The 14,309-nt window shown below is 52.6% G+C and overlaps 1 protein-coding gene across 3 annotated transcripts; it reads right to left on the bottom strand.

Moving 5' to 3' along the window:
* Positions 1-2,364: 2,364 nt before the first annotated feature.
* Positions 2,365-11,068, bottom strand: RBM42 (RNA binding motif protein 42). 3 transcript variants are annotated; one of them, XM_030820130.1, is made up of 10 exons: positions 10,802-11,068; positions 10,410-10,563; positions 8,860-8,944; positions 8,679-8,753; positions 7,059-7,124; positions 6,808-6,962; positions 6,035-6,367; positions 5,679-5,796; positions 2,698-2,892; positions 2,365-2,608 (listed from the first exon to the last, which is right to left on the bottom strand). In XM_030820130.1, the coding sequence occupies exons 1-10, from the start codon at positions 10,927-10,929 to the stop codon at positions 2,496-2,498; spliced, it is 1,422 nt and encodes a 473-aa protein (XP_030675990.1). In that variant the 5' UTR covers positions 10,930-11,068; the 3' UTR covers positions 2,365-2,495. The 3 variants fall into 3 exon arrangements, with proteins under 3 accessions (XP_030675990.1, XP_030675989.1, XP_030675991.1); XM_030820129.1 differs by having other exon boundaries at positions 6,808-6,983; XM_030820131.1 differs by lacking the exon at positions 7,059-7,124.
* Between the last annotated feature and the right edge of the window lie 3,241 nt (positions 11,069-14,309).

The following is a 14,309-nucleotide window of genomic DNA, read 5'->3' on the forward strand; positions in this document are numbered from 1 at the left end:
CCAGCGCGGGGGCCTGAAGGTAGTCCTGGCTTCCCGTGCTTGAAGCTGGCCTCTTGTCTGTCTCTCCATGTCTCTCTGCCCTCTTTCTTCAGGTTGGCATCTCTAAAGCTGGGTCTCTGTTGCCATGGGCCTGACTCCAGTGAGGCTTTGTCATCCAGTCTCTTCTGACATCTCTGTCCCTCCCCATCTGTCTTTGAGTGTTCCTATCTCATCTCCTTGTCTGTCTCCATCTGTCTCTTGGTTTTCTCCCTGTCTCCCTTCCCACTGCAGTCTCTGATGGTTCTCATCTCTGCCTCAGAGCCTCCTGCTCACAGCGCCATCTCTACCTCTGCCTGCCACATTCTGTGTGTGTCTCTTCTTGTTCTCAGGAAGACTTGTGTGCATTAAAAAAAAAGATAAAACATTTAGGGGGTACAATTGCAGATTCCTTACTGGATATATGTCACGGTGAGGCCTGGGCCTTTAGTGCATCTGAATAGTGAGCAACGTACCCAACTGCTAACTGTTCAGCTTCCCCCACGCTCCTGCCTTTTGGAGTCTGCAGTGCCTGTTACCCCACTCTGCATGTCCACCTGTACCTACTGTTCTGCTCCCACTTGGAAGTGAGAATCACATGCATTTGGAAGCGTCCTTTCTGGAGCCATCCTCTCTTCCCATCTCCTCCCGTGCCCCTATGCTTGCTGTCAGCACAAGGGGGGTCAGGGGTAGAAAAGACTAGTGATGGGGGGAAGGGGCTTTGAGGATCCTGGGGCTGGGTGGTCTGGCCCAGGTGGCAGGGGGCTAAAGGGCACTTCCTGCCAGGGAGGGAGGCTCTCACCCTCTGACCAGACTGGAAAATGTGACGTCAGAGAGGGGGCAGTAAGGCGGGGAAGACAGGAACAGGAGAAATTCGACACCTCTCCTGGGGTACCTCGGTCCCAGAGAGGCCTTGGTATTGTCCATCCCCCGACTTATGCCCCACAAAGTCCTGCCCAACCTGCTCCCTCCTAATGGAGGGTTCTGATGGCTGTGTCCCTGGGAGACCCTCCACTCCTCCCCATACTCAAACCCTGCCATCTCCCTCCTCTGGCCCGGTCCCTGCCCCAGCCTTCTTCCAGCCACAGTGGTGGTCGCAGGGCGTTTTTTTTTTTTTTTTGAGACAGAATCTCACTCTGTCGCTAAGGCTGTAGTGCAGCGGCGCGATCTCAGCTCACTGCAACCTCCTTTTACCAGGTTCAAGCGATGCTCCTGCCTCAGCCCTCCCAAGTAGCTGCGACTACATGTGCCCGCCACCAGGCCCAACTAATTTTTGTATTTTTCAGTAGGGACAGGCTTTTACTATGTTGGCCAGGCTGGTCTCGAACTCGTGACCTCAAGTGATCCGCCTGCCTCCCCAAGTGCTGGGATTACAGGCGTGTGCCACTGCGCCCAGCCAGTCGCAGGGCCCTTTCTACAGCGCACATCTGTGCTGCCCAGGACCTTGCTGCTGCTTGAATTTTCTCAGCTTTTTGGGGCTTGCTGCTGCCTTCTGCGTAAAGCTTAAGCTCTCAGCCTGGCATTCAAGGCCCTGCACAGACACCTCTTCAGACATGCAGAGGCCAGCTTGGGGCTGGGAAAAGAGGGGAACATAACCCGAGTCTCTTCTCTCTCTCCATCTGTGGGTCTCTCCTGTTTTCATTTCCCACCTCCAAGGGAGAGAACAGAGACCAACAGGGATATAGAAGCATAGAGACAAGAAATGGAGGGGTACCCACAGAGACAGAGATAGAGGTGCCCACCGAGACTTACATACAGCACGGTGAGCTGGCTGGGTGTGGCAGACTGGAGAAGCTGAAAAGCCCCAGAGGAGACTTGGGGGTGGACAGTTCCTTCAGGAAGAGCCCCTTACCCACAGGTCAGCACCCTGGGTGCCCCCATCCTGCCCTGACCACTCTTACTGTCAGGGCACTGGGCCTATTTTCTGCCACTGGACCTTGAGCTCTAAGGGTGCAGGGCCCAGGACTTTTAGTCACCATTGTGTCCCCAAGCACTGTTCAGACCCTTGGTGAGAGTCTACTGGATGGAAGGGGGCCTAGAAGGCTGTGAGCTCCAGAAGGGAAAGGCCTAGATCTCCTACCTTGGTGCTGAGAACACAGGAAGTAGCCAGGACATGGGGGTGGACCTCAGCTTGGCTTCACCCTTGCCATTGGCCCCCCTTTCTCCTCTGGAATAAGCAGCACTCAGCATGTGTGGAAGAGGTTTGAAGAGGGAATGGGTGCGCAGGAAGGGCTCAGAAGCCCCTGCCTGGGTGTTTGTCTGGGTAAACTCTCAAGGCTCCCCGCCATTTCCAGGTATGGGGAAGCCAAGCCCTGCTCCCCACAGCGTGCTTCCATGCCCAGCCAGGGGTGGAAATGAACGTAAATTTATTGAAACTGGTTTTGGGGCAGGGGATGGGTGGACAGCTGGGGGTTTTCCAAAGAGAACTGAGGGAGGAGCCAGCGCCCGGCCAGGTGGGAGCGGGTGCCTGGCCACAGACCCTATCTCAGGCCCAGCTTCTTCTTTTCCTTCTGCTTCTTGCGGACCACGTCCAGATTCCGGTCCTTCCACATGCTCTTGCGAAGCTTGATGGGGCGGGAGCCCACATACTTCCCTGTGGAGACAGAGGGTTCAGGGTAGGCTCGGGTCAGGCTTAGGCCAGCACCTGCCGCGCCTGCAGTTCCCAAGGGAGGCTGCACCCACCATTCATCTCACGCATAGCGCGCACGTAGTCGCTGGGGTCCTTGAAGCTGACGAAGCCGTAGCCCTTGGTCTTGCCTGTGCGCTTGTCACGGATCACCTTGGCCTTAAGGAAGGATGGGAAGCGGCTGAAGGCGCGTGCCAAGATGTCATCGTTCACCTCATTGCCCAGATCTCCACAGAAGATCCGGAAGTCATCTGGGGATGGGGGAGAGATGACATCAGAGGATGCAAAGGCCTTGCCCGGTGTCTACCTTGTCTGAACGACCCCACCTTTTCGGAGGTATCTAGTCTCTGCCTAGGGACCTCTTAGTAATGGTCAACACCTACTGACCCTGCGCCAGGAGCTCTGCTGGGCACCTGGAGGGGTGTTTCCATTTCTGGCATTCCCAACCATGCTTTTACACTGAGGCACAGAGAGGTGAAGTCACTGCCCAAAGTGACACAAGCAGGAAGTGGCAGAGCTAAGACGAGCTCAGGCATCTGGCTCGAGTCCTTACTTTTAACCTTGAACTGCACTGCCCTCCTCACCCCAGGGCCACCTCGCTCATTCCCCTAGTAACACCCCTAACTCTGCCCTAGCCCTGGCCTTTCCTCTGAGCCTTGGTGTCCCTTGGTCCCCTGGACCCCTGTCACCCACTGGCTGCCCGTCATGGCACCTCAGGAACATGGGCTTCATCTTTCCTCAGCCCTGCTTCCCTACAAAGCCTGCCCTAACTCCCCCTTGAGACCTAGACATGCTGCCTGCTCCTCCGCCATGGCTGCACCCAGCTGACATTCTCATGCTGCCTCTGAGTTGGGCCTGGGCTTCCACTGAACATGCTCTGTCCCAGTGAATCCCTGTCCCCACAAGGGAGGGGAGGAGGAAGATGAGGCTTAAAAAGCTAAGTGAGCCAAGCACAGTGGCTCACGCCTGTGATCCCAGCACTTTGGGAGGCTGAGGCGGGTGGATGACTTGAGCTCAAGAGTTCAAGACCAGCCTGACCAACATGGTGAAACTCCATCTCTACTAAAAAATACAAAAATTAGCTGGGTGTGGTGGTGGGTGCCTGTAATCCCAGCTACTCGGAAGGCTGAGGTGGGAGAATTGCTTCAACCCAGAAGGTGGAGGCTGCAGTGAGCCAAGATTATACCACTGCACTCCAACCTGGGTGACAGTGCGAGACTCTGTCTCAAAAAAAAAGGAAAAAAAAAAAAAGAAGAAACAAAACAAAACCAGGCTAAGTGACTTGCCCAAGGTCACAGAGCTAGGGTCTTCTCTGGGCCAGGTAGACAGTCCCAGGAGAGGGGGCGGAAGTCAAACACTGAGGCAGGAGGGGTCCATCTCCTTCTTCAGCCATTGCACGGCTGCCCCATGGCGTCTGTGATATGGGACACTCTAAGAACAAGTTAGGCGATGCCAGGAGCAAACAACCGGACAAACTCAGAAGGTGGGACCTCATACATGACAACTGCCCTGGACACTTCAAAAAATATATACAAAACAAAGAGGTAGGAAAGAGACCGTTCTTATTAAGATATAATCGAGGCTGGGCGTGGTGGCTCATGCCTGTAATCCCAGCACTTTGGAAGGCTGAGGCGGGCGGATCACGAGGTCAGGAGTTCGAGACCAGCCTGGCCAGCATGGTGAAACCCCGTCTCTACTAAAAATACAAAAAATTAGCCAAGCATGGTGGTGCACGCCTGTAGTCCCAGCTACTTGGGAGGCTGGGGCAGGAGAATTACTTGACCCCGGCAGGTGGAGGTTGCAGTGAGCCGCCGAGATTGCACCACTGCACTCCAGCCTGGGTGACGGAGCGAAACTCCATCTCAAAAAAAAACAAAAAACAAACAAACAAAAAAAAACATATAATTGAGGGACATAAAACTGCATGCATGCTGGTTCAGGGCAAAAACATTAATAGTTCTAACAGAGTTTTGGGACACCTAGGGAAATACGAATATAAACTGAGAAGAAGATACCGAATTAGTTAATGTTCTTAGAGTTGATAATAGTATTATGATATGCAAAAAGTATCTCTCTTTTTTTCTTTTTTTTTTTTTTGAGATGGAGTCTCGTTGTTGCCAGGCTGGAGTGCAGTGGCCTGATCTTGGCTCACTGCAACCTCTGCCTCCCAGGTTCAGGTGATACTCCTGTCTCAGCCAACCGAGTAGCTGGGATTATAGGTGCCTCCCACCACGCCTGGCTAAATTTTTTGTATTTTTAGTAGAGACGGGGTTTCACCATGTTGGCCAGGCTGGTCTTGAACTCCTGACCTCAAGTGATCCGCCTGCCTCCGCCTCCCAAAGTGCTGGGATTACAGGTGTGAGCCACCATGCCTGGCCAAAATATCTCTTTTCTTAGGAGATAAATACTGAGATATTTATAAGTGATTACTTCACTTATAACTTGCTTCAAATGACTGAGCTAAAAACAAAGAAACCACATACATACACAAAGAGGAAAAAAGTGAACACAGCAAAATGTTAATTGCAGAATCTAGGTGGTGGGTAGACGGCTGCTTACTGTGCCTTTTGTGTTTAAAATTTTTCCCGGCCGGGCGCAGTGGCTCATGCCTGTAATCCCAGCACTTTGGGAGGCTGAGGCAGGAGAATCACTTGAACCTGGGGGGCGGAGGCTGCAGTGAGCCAAGATTGTGCCACTGCACTCCAGCCTGGGCGACAGAGTGAGACTCCATCTCAAAAAAAAAAAGAAAAAAATTTTTTTTCCTAAGAGTTGGGAAAAAAAAGAATGCTCTCTGAAGCCAGGCACCTCATGAGTAAAATGGGCTACAAAGCCCCACGTCCCCGTCACCTCCACCAAGCTCCGGCCCATGGCTAGGTGAGGAACCAGCCCCTGAGCCATAGCCTCCCCCTCCCCAAGGTGGGCTAACAACAGTGCCCACCCTACTGAGAGGGTTCACCCTCCCAGTCTGCAGCCCAACGACAGCAGCCTGGTCTGACCTTGGCCGAGCCACGTCTGACCTCGAGCTTCAGCAGCTTACCTGCATCCCACTCCAGCAGGCTGGGGTCCTCCCAGCTGCTCCCTGCCGCTGTGCGAATGCACCGTTTCAATTTCTCTGGCTTCCCCTTCTTCTTGTCTTCACCCAGGGGCTCTGGGACCTGCAGAAGAAAGGGGAGGGGTGCAAAGGGCTTGGTACTGGGGTCTCCCACTGTCCTTTGGTCCCCGACCCTCCTGCCACCACAGTAAGGGCTGGATGTGCTTCTGGATGTGGGGCACATGTGTCCGCCTCCCTCCCCCGGGTCCTCCTGCTGCCCGGTCTGTCTGTGTGGAAGTTCCTGGGCCCCTGTCTGCACCCCCCGTCCCCTCTGTCCCCGCACCGCTAGGCTCCCTGCTTACCTCAAGAGCCATGAGGCCTGGGGGTGGCTCTGGCCGAGGGGGCCGGGGCCGAGGACGCAGGGACAGGAGTTCAGGAATGCGCAGTGGGGGCAGGAGGCCGCGGACGACCTCCAGCGGGAGGGGCAGGGGCTCAGGCTCGGGCAATGGCATGGCCAGGGCCAGTGGCAGGCTGGGCCCAATGACTGCAGGGCCAGCTGGGGCACCTCCTGCCCCCACGGCCACAGCCGCACTAGCCTCCTCCAGCCCAGCTGCCGCCGCCACCACTGCCTCTTCCTTCTCTTTCAGGCCCAGCCCCAGGCCTAGGCCCAGCTCTCGGGGTGCTGCTGGCTCTTCCTGTGGGTAAGAAGAGAGCATGAGGGGGGCCGGCTCACAGGCTCAGACCTTACTCTCATCCCCATTCCATCCAACAAAGCAAGGGCCTGGGGGCCAGAGAGCAGCCAAGAGACACCCAGGCAGACAGTCTCCAGCCAGACAAACACAGAGAAGGAGAAACATAGGCAGAGAGAGACAAACAGCCACAGACAAGAACATCAGGAACAATCAAAAGAGAAATATTCCAATAGCATGTGTTTCTCTCTGTACTCCCTTCACAAAAGGAGAGAACAGATTTTGCCACAGAAAGATGCAGAAAGAGACAGAGACAAAGGCAGAGTGAGAAGGTAGAGAAATAGAAAGTCAGGGGAGAGGCCAACTCAGACATAGCCCATTGGGCCAGGATGGATGGTCTCCCCGTCCACCGCACGTCTGACCATTAGTTCCCTGTCCACACTCACCAGAGGGGGCCTCAGTGCAGCCATCGAGCCCAGCGGGGGCCCTGGTGCCCGAGCCATTGGTGGCAACATCATGGGTGGTCCAGGGGGCCCAGGCAGAGGGGGGCCCACGAGGGCCTGGTGAGGGGGCCGTAGGGCCATAGGGCGGGGGCCGGCTGCTGCAGAGGAGAGAGCGGAATCTGTCAGGGTGTTAGTGGGGAGTTCCAGGGCCTGGGGGGAGTTATGTGGCAGGGATGATGACCCTGGCCCCTCACCTGCTCTCTGTAGCACGTGGGGGACGAAGGCTGGACGCAGGACAGGGGCCCTCTGGGGGGCCACAGCTGTGGGAGAGAGAGATGGGGGTGTGTGTCATGGGGGACAGGGGCACTTGGGACAAGGTGTGTGTGCATGCGTGTGTGTGTGTGTGTGTGTGTGTGTGTGTGTGTGTACTCTCAGCATCCAAGAAATCCTGGAGAAGAGTCTGGGGAGCCCTCCTGGAGATGTGGGGGCCTCTCCCCTGGTTCATTCCATGAACATTTACCACTGAGAAGCTCCTCTGGCTCAGCCCTGTGGCAGGCAATGCTGGGGACACACCAACAGACCCAGGGTTCTTAGGGAGCTCCTGGTCCAGAGGAGGAGGGAATGGAGACATCACTAGAGAAGGAGAGCCAATGGGGACCAGGGCTGGAAGCAGGGAAGCCCAGGCAGCGGGATCAGTGCTAAGAGAGGGGAGCCCTCTGACCCAGCCAGGTCTAGTGAAGGCTTCCTGGAGAAAGGGACCTGTGAGCTCAGACCCGAGGGGCAATGAAGTGTTAGGCAAAGGGTGAGTGGGAATATTATTGGCAGGGAGAGTATTTATAAGCAAAACTTTTCCCTTTTCAGTTTAGTGTAACTGTAATATCAGCAGCGGGGCTTAGAGAGTGTCATGAGAAGGGCTGAGCAGCCAGCAGGCACCCAAGTAGAGCTTTTTTGTTTTTAAAGCACAGCATTCTTGGCTGAGCCATGGGTGTCCTCCTGAGGGCACTGGGAGCCACAGCAGGGTTGGAAGCTGGGCAGGGGGAGTAGGTCAGATTTGCATTTTGATCAAAACCATACTAAAAAGTAAGAGACATTACAACTTCTCAGAGATCATCAGATTAACAAGTATAACAGGATTTAGGTAACATAAGTAGCATGTTTGGTTTAACAGAGATTATACCAGAATTTTACATCCAAATAAAAACACTCATCCTTCTCATACATATAAGCAAGTAATGTCCTACAAATTGACAGTGTGAGTAAAGGTTACCTGAAGAACAAAAAGTGGAATGTAGAAAATGGCCTGGGGGGAGGATGGCTGGAAGATTACAGCTGGGTGACAGTGAGCAGGGAGAGAAGGGACCTTAACAAAAGCACTGCTGGCACATCCCAGAAATGTTTGGGCTGCTGGGGATCTCTCCCTGCAAGCCGCAAGGTCATGTAGGGTTGTGACTGCCAGGGGAAAAGCCTGGCGCTTGTCTCGACAGTCTGTTCATCCCATCAACAGACAGTACATAATGCTTCCTATGTGGCAGATACTGAGACTTCTGCCCCTCATGGAGCTTATATTTTAAGAGGATGCAAAAGCTGATAGCCATAGTAAATAAGAAATGATATAGCTTGTTATGAGGTGTTAAGTGCTGTGGCAATTTGGAATTAGGACTGACAGCAGGAGGGTTGGTTTGCAATGATCAGGTTAAGACGAAATTGACTTGACATCATCAGAAAGGACATGATCAGGTTTGTGCTTTAGGGTGACAACATCAAGTTGGGATCAAATGCAAAGGGTAATTTAGAGCAAGGATTTAGGCAAGAGGCTGAAGTCATGTAAACAAGAGTGCCTGATTAAATGTGGGGGTCCCTGGCCCCAGACTCACCTGCCCGCCGCAGGAACATGGCTTCTCGAGCCTCTGGACTGTCCAGGTGACTCCGATCACCAGGGCCAAAGCCAACTGTTGGGAGGGGAGAGGCAAGGATGGTGGGAGGAGAGTCCTGGGCACGCCTTTTTACCACCCTGCCTGATTGCCCAACCCCCTCACCTTGCCATTCTTTACTTACCAGGGCCTACAAAAGGAGGGCCACCCACCATGGGAGGAACTACTGTGGCTGCAGCAGCTGCTCGGGCCTCCAGAGTCTGCTGGACCTGTCGGGGAAGAGGTCAGGGTGAGGGGTCTGACAGCATTCCCCATGTGCTGCGGCCAGCTCACCCCAAGAGACCAAGAGCGTCATGCTTTGTGCTCTGTATGTGGCTGGCTATCTCAGTTTTTAGCTAAAATGCCACTTCTCGGGGAGGCTTTTGGGATCACACTAGGGCTCTCTGAGCAGCAACTTCTCTCACCACCTTATTTCATCTTCCCCACAGCACTTAGCACCAACTGAAACTGTGTCCAGCCTGTCCTCCCCACCTCCCATGCACAACCTCCATCCAAGCCACCATTAACTCCTGTCTAGATTACTGTACTAGCCCCTTCCTCCATCTCCTGGCTTCTGCCCTTGTCCCTTACAGTCTTTTTTTTTTTTTTTTTTTTGAGATGGAGTCTGGCTCTGTTGCCCAGGCTGGAGTGCAGTGGCACGAGAGTGGCTCACTGCAACCTCCACCTCCCAGGTTCAAGTGATTTTCCTGCCTCAGCCTCCTGAGTAGCTGGGATTACAGGCGCCTGCCAACACGCCCGGCTAATTTTTCTATTTTTAGTAGAGATGGGGTTTCGCCATGTTGGCCAGGCTGGTCTTGAACTCCTGACCTCGTGATCTACCTGCCTTGGCCTCCCAAAGTGCTGGGATAACAGGCCTGAGCAACTATGCCTGGCCACCAGGGTTCTTAAAATGGCCGTAAGGCTCTACAAGATTTGGCCTCGCCTCTCTGTCCTTATCTCCTCCCACTTTCCTCTTTGCTCACTCCACTGTCACTGGTCTCCTTGCTGTTCCTTGAACACAACAGGTATGCACCTGCCTCAGGGCTTTTTTTTTTTTTGAGAGAGTCTCGCTCTGTCACCAGGCTCCAGTGCAGTGGCGCAATCTCAGCTCACTGCAACCTCCGCTTCCCAGGTTCAAGCGATTCTCCTGCCTCAGCCTCCCAAGTAGCTGGGACTACAGGCGCATGCCACCACACCCAGCTAATTTTTGTAATTTTAGTAGAAAAGGGGTTTCACCATGTTGGCCAGGATGGACTCGATCTCTTGACCTTGTGATCTGCCCGCCTCGGCCTCCCAAAGTGCTGGGATTACAGGTGTGAGCCACTGCGCCCGGCGCCCAGCCTATTTTCATCTTAATAATTTCTCTCTCTTTCTCTACTAGTCATATATAGTTGGCTACTGAGCACTTGAAAAGTGACTAATGAGAATAACGAACTATTAAATATAAATTTTAAATATATCAGAACATTCTCATCATTGCAGAAAGCTCTACTGGACAACATACTCTAGAATATAACCTCCCACAGGGCAGAAATGTCTCTCTCAGTCATTACTGTGTTCTCAGTGCCTGGCATATAAAATATTTGTCATGCTAATTAGTCAACAAGCCAAAACGTCAACAGCTCTCTGTACACAAATACCTACTGTGTTCGAGGCATTGTGTTCCCTGACTTACATGCCTTAGCTCAGCTGTACCTGCTGGTATGTGTTGGTCGCGATAATTGGGCGGATCACAGGAGCCGCTGGGACCTGCATCGCTTCTACCGTGGGGACCGTGGGGACCGTGGGCACCGCAGGCACAGCAGTTGGGATTCCAGGTACTGGAGCCCCCAGAACTTCCTGCTCAAACCTGGAGGAGTAGAACAGACATCAGCGCTCAGGACCTCGTACCAATTTTGGAACTCTGGGTATATCGCGAGAGGACCCTCACCCCTGCCAACCTCTCCCCTATCCTCGCCCCCACAATCCCGAAGGCCCCACTTCCCCATGTTAGAGCCGTATCTCCGGCCTATCGAGGCCTGGAGGCTCCGAGATTCGCTGGCTCTGGCTCTGGGACGACTTTTATCACTCCCTGTCGCGGGCCTTACAGGGCCATCTCCGCCTCCATTTCCTTCAAGCGTTCCTCGCCGCTCTTGCCCGGGATGCCAGTGCCAGGACCCGGGACCACGGGTCCTCCTGCACCCGGGAGTCCCGGGGCCGGCCCCGCCCCAGCCATCGCTGCCGTCGTCGCTGTCGCCAACTGCTACTGTCTCAGCTTAGCCGCCGCCGCTGGTTCTGCTGTCTACTCTCCGCCTTCGTCCGGGTGGGCTCCCGAGTATGACGTCCAGCAAAAGCGACGGGCGCTTGCGCATGACGTCATATATTCGGGCGCGAGAGCCAATGAGATTTGGCCACACCCTCAGGGGAATGTAGGCCAATCAGAGTGAGAGAAGGACAAACGAACGTAAGAACCTGGGCATATGAGAGCACAGCGGAGAGGCGGCCCCGCCTTCCTGGAGGACCACGGGCTAATGAGAGCGAAGCAAAGTCAGTTGGGCCCATCCCCAATGTGGAATCTGGACCTTTGAGATCGCAGGAAAGTTCGGAGGGCCCTCCTGTGCCACCGCGGAGCCCGCGCCGGAAGTTTAAAAAGACGCTAAAGTCCTTGTCAACCCCAGGGTTGGGCAAGGCTGGGATGCCTGGCTGGCGCCTGGGGGTCTCTATCCTGGAGTGGGTTGACACCCGACTTGTAGTTCCCAAGAAGACCGGAGACACCTGGGAGGAAGCGCCTGACCCGGCTTCCTGGAGGAGGATAGCTGAAGACATTTAAAGATGAGGAGAGCTGTTCAGGGTGGGAGCCAAGACCCAGAGACTAGTGCAACTAAGAGGAGCACGTCCGTGGGCTTGGTCCCTGTCTTTTCTTGGGCCACAGCTGACCCCTTTTTTTTTTTTTTTTTTTCCCGTAGCCTTCACAAGTGTTTTATTCTGAATATTTTCAAACATGTACATTAAGGGGAATAGCATAACGCACCCTTAAGTACATCTCAAACGCTACCAATATTCAACACTTCTGGATTTCACTTGATCTGTACTTGTCACGCGCGTCCGTGTGAAGAGACCACTAAGCAGGCTTTGTGTGAGCAACAAGGCTGTTTATTTCACCTGGGTGCAGGCGGGCTGAGTCCGAAAAAGGAGTCAGCAAAGGGTGGTGGGATTATCATTAGTTCTTACAGGTTTGGGATAGGCCTACAAAGTACATTCTCAAGGGCGGGGAGAATGTTACAAAGTTCCTTCTTTTTTTTTTTTTTTTTTTTTTTTTTTGAGACGGAGTCTCGCTCTGTCGCCCAGGCTGGATTGCAGTAGTGTGATCTCGGCTCGCTTCAACCTCCACCTCCTGGACTCAAGGGATTCTCCTGCCTCAGCTTCCCTAGTAGCTGGGATTACAGGTGTGTATTACCACACCCGGCTAATTTTTGTATTTTTAGTAGAGGCGGGGTTTCACCATGTTGGCCAGGCTGGTCGCAAACTTCTGATCTCAAGTGATCCACTCGCCTCGGCCTCCCAGAGTGCTGGGATTACAGGCATGAGCCACTGCGCATGGCCTTATACTTTTCTTATTTTTATATTTTTTTGCTGGAGTATGTTAAAGCAAATTCCAGACATCAACTCAGTCATAAATGCGCCATTATGTCTCCTTAACAGATAAGAACTATTTTTTTTTTTTTTTTTGAGACGGAGTCTTGCTCTGTGGCCCAGGCTGGAGTGCAGTGGCGCGATCTCGGCTCACTGCAAGCTCCACCTCCTGGGTTCACGCCATTCTCCTGCCTCAGCCTCCCAAGCAGGTGGGACTACAGGCGCCCGCTACCACGCCTGGCTAATTTTTTGTATTTTTAGTAGAGACGGGGTTTCACCGTGTTAGCCAGGATGGTCTCCATCTCCTGACCTCGTGATCCGCCCGCCTTGGCCTCCCAAAGTGCTGGGATTACAGGCGTGAGCCACCGCGCCCGGCCGATAAGAACTATTTTTAAAAAATACCATTAACGTTGGGCTCAGTGGCTCACACCTGTAATCCCAGCACTCTGGGAGGTCGAGGTGGGCGGATCACCTGAGGTCAGGGATTCGAGACCAGCCTGGCCAACATGGTGAAACCCTGTCTCTACTAAAAATACAAAAATTAGCCGGCCGTGGTGGCGTGCGCCTGTGGTTCCAGCTACTCAGGAGTCTGAGGCAGGAGAATTGCTTGAACCCGGGAGACAGAGGTTGCAGTGAGCCGAGATCGCGTCACTGCACTCCAGCCTGGGCGATAGAGTGAAACTCAGTGTCAAGAAAAAAAAATACCATTAACTATAACATTATGAATATCATTAAATTAATTTCTTAATATCATCTAACACCCAGGCCGTGTTCAGTTTTCCTTGTCTCAAAAATGTCTTTATACAATAGTAGAATCAGGATCAAAACAAAGTCCAAATATTGCATTTCATTGTCTTTTTTTTTCCTGTCAAGATTTAAATTTTTGCTTGCTCAGATGTTTACCAACAAGAAAAACTTAGAGGCCAGGCGAGGTGGCTTACACCTGTAATCCCAGCACTTTGGGAGGCCGAGGCGGGTGAATCACGAGGTCAGGAGTTCAAGACCAGCCTGGCCAACATGGTGAAACCCTGTCTCTACTAAAAATACAAACATTATAGGTGGCGAGCGCCTGTAATCTGAGCTACTTGGGAGGCTGAGGCAGGAGAATCGCTTGAACCCAGGAGGTGGAGGTTGCAGTGAGCCAAGATTGCACCACTGCACCCCAGCCCCGGTGACAGTGTGAGACTCAGCGTCAAAAAAAAAGAAAAAGAAAAAAATTTAATTTTATTGGCTGCCTTGGTTTCTTGAAGCTGCAGTATGAATCAGTACAAATGAATACCTGCCTGCTTGCTTTCTTTCCTTCCTTCCTCCCTTCTTCCCTCCCTCTCTTTCTTCTTTCTTTCTCCATTCCCCCTTTTGCCTTCTCTTTATTGAAGAAACTGGATCATTTGTCCTATAGGGTGTCACACATTTTGAATTTAACTAATTACATCCTTTTTGTTTCACTTGTTTCTGACTGCCTCCTGCCCCTTTCCCATATGCTTGTAGTGAGAGCTAAGACTAGATAAGATTTAGGTTTAATTTGGTAAAAGCACACTTCATAGATAATATTGTATGGTATCATATCCCTTGTATCCTATCGGATCCCATCAGAAGCACAAGATGTCTGGTTGCCTTCCTTTGGTGTCAGGATTGATCAGTGGTGTCATCCTGGTCTACCTATTTTAAGAAGCCCAATCAACCTTTCCCCTAATAGTTTCAGTAGCCCTTGATCATCATTACCTGTATCCATCACTTAATCAATTAATGGCAAATAGTGGTTTTTGAATTCTAGTATTTTCTCTGAAGTTATTAGTTGTGATTCTTCCATAAATAACCTCTTCATCAGAAATTTGGTTACTTAGGCCGGGCACAGTGGCTCACACCTATAATCCCAGCACTTTGGGAGGCTGAGGCAGGCAGATTACCTGAAGTCAGAAGTTCGAGACCAGGCTGGCCAACATGGCAAAACCCCGTCTCTAGTAAAAATACAAAAATTAGCCG

This window comes from Nomascus leucogenys, chromosome 10, assembly GCF_006542625.1.
Source record: "Nomascus leucogenys isolate Asia chromosome 10, Asia_NLE_v1, whole genome shotgun sequence".
Classification (NCBI taxonomy): domain Eukaryota; kingdom Metazoa; phylum Chordata; class Mammalia; order Primates; family Hylobatidae; genus Nomascus; species Nomascus leucogenys.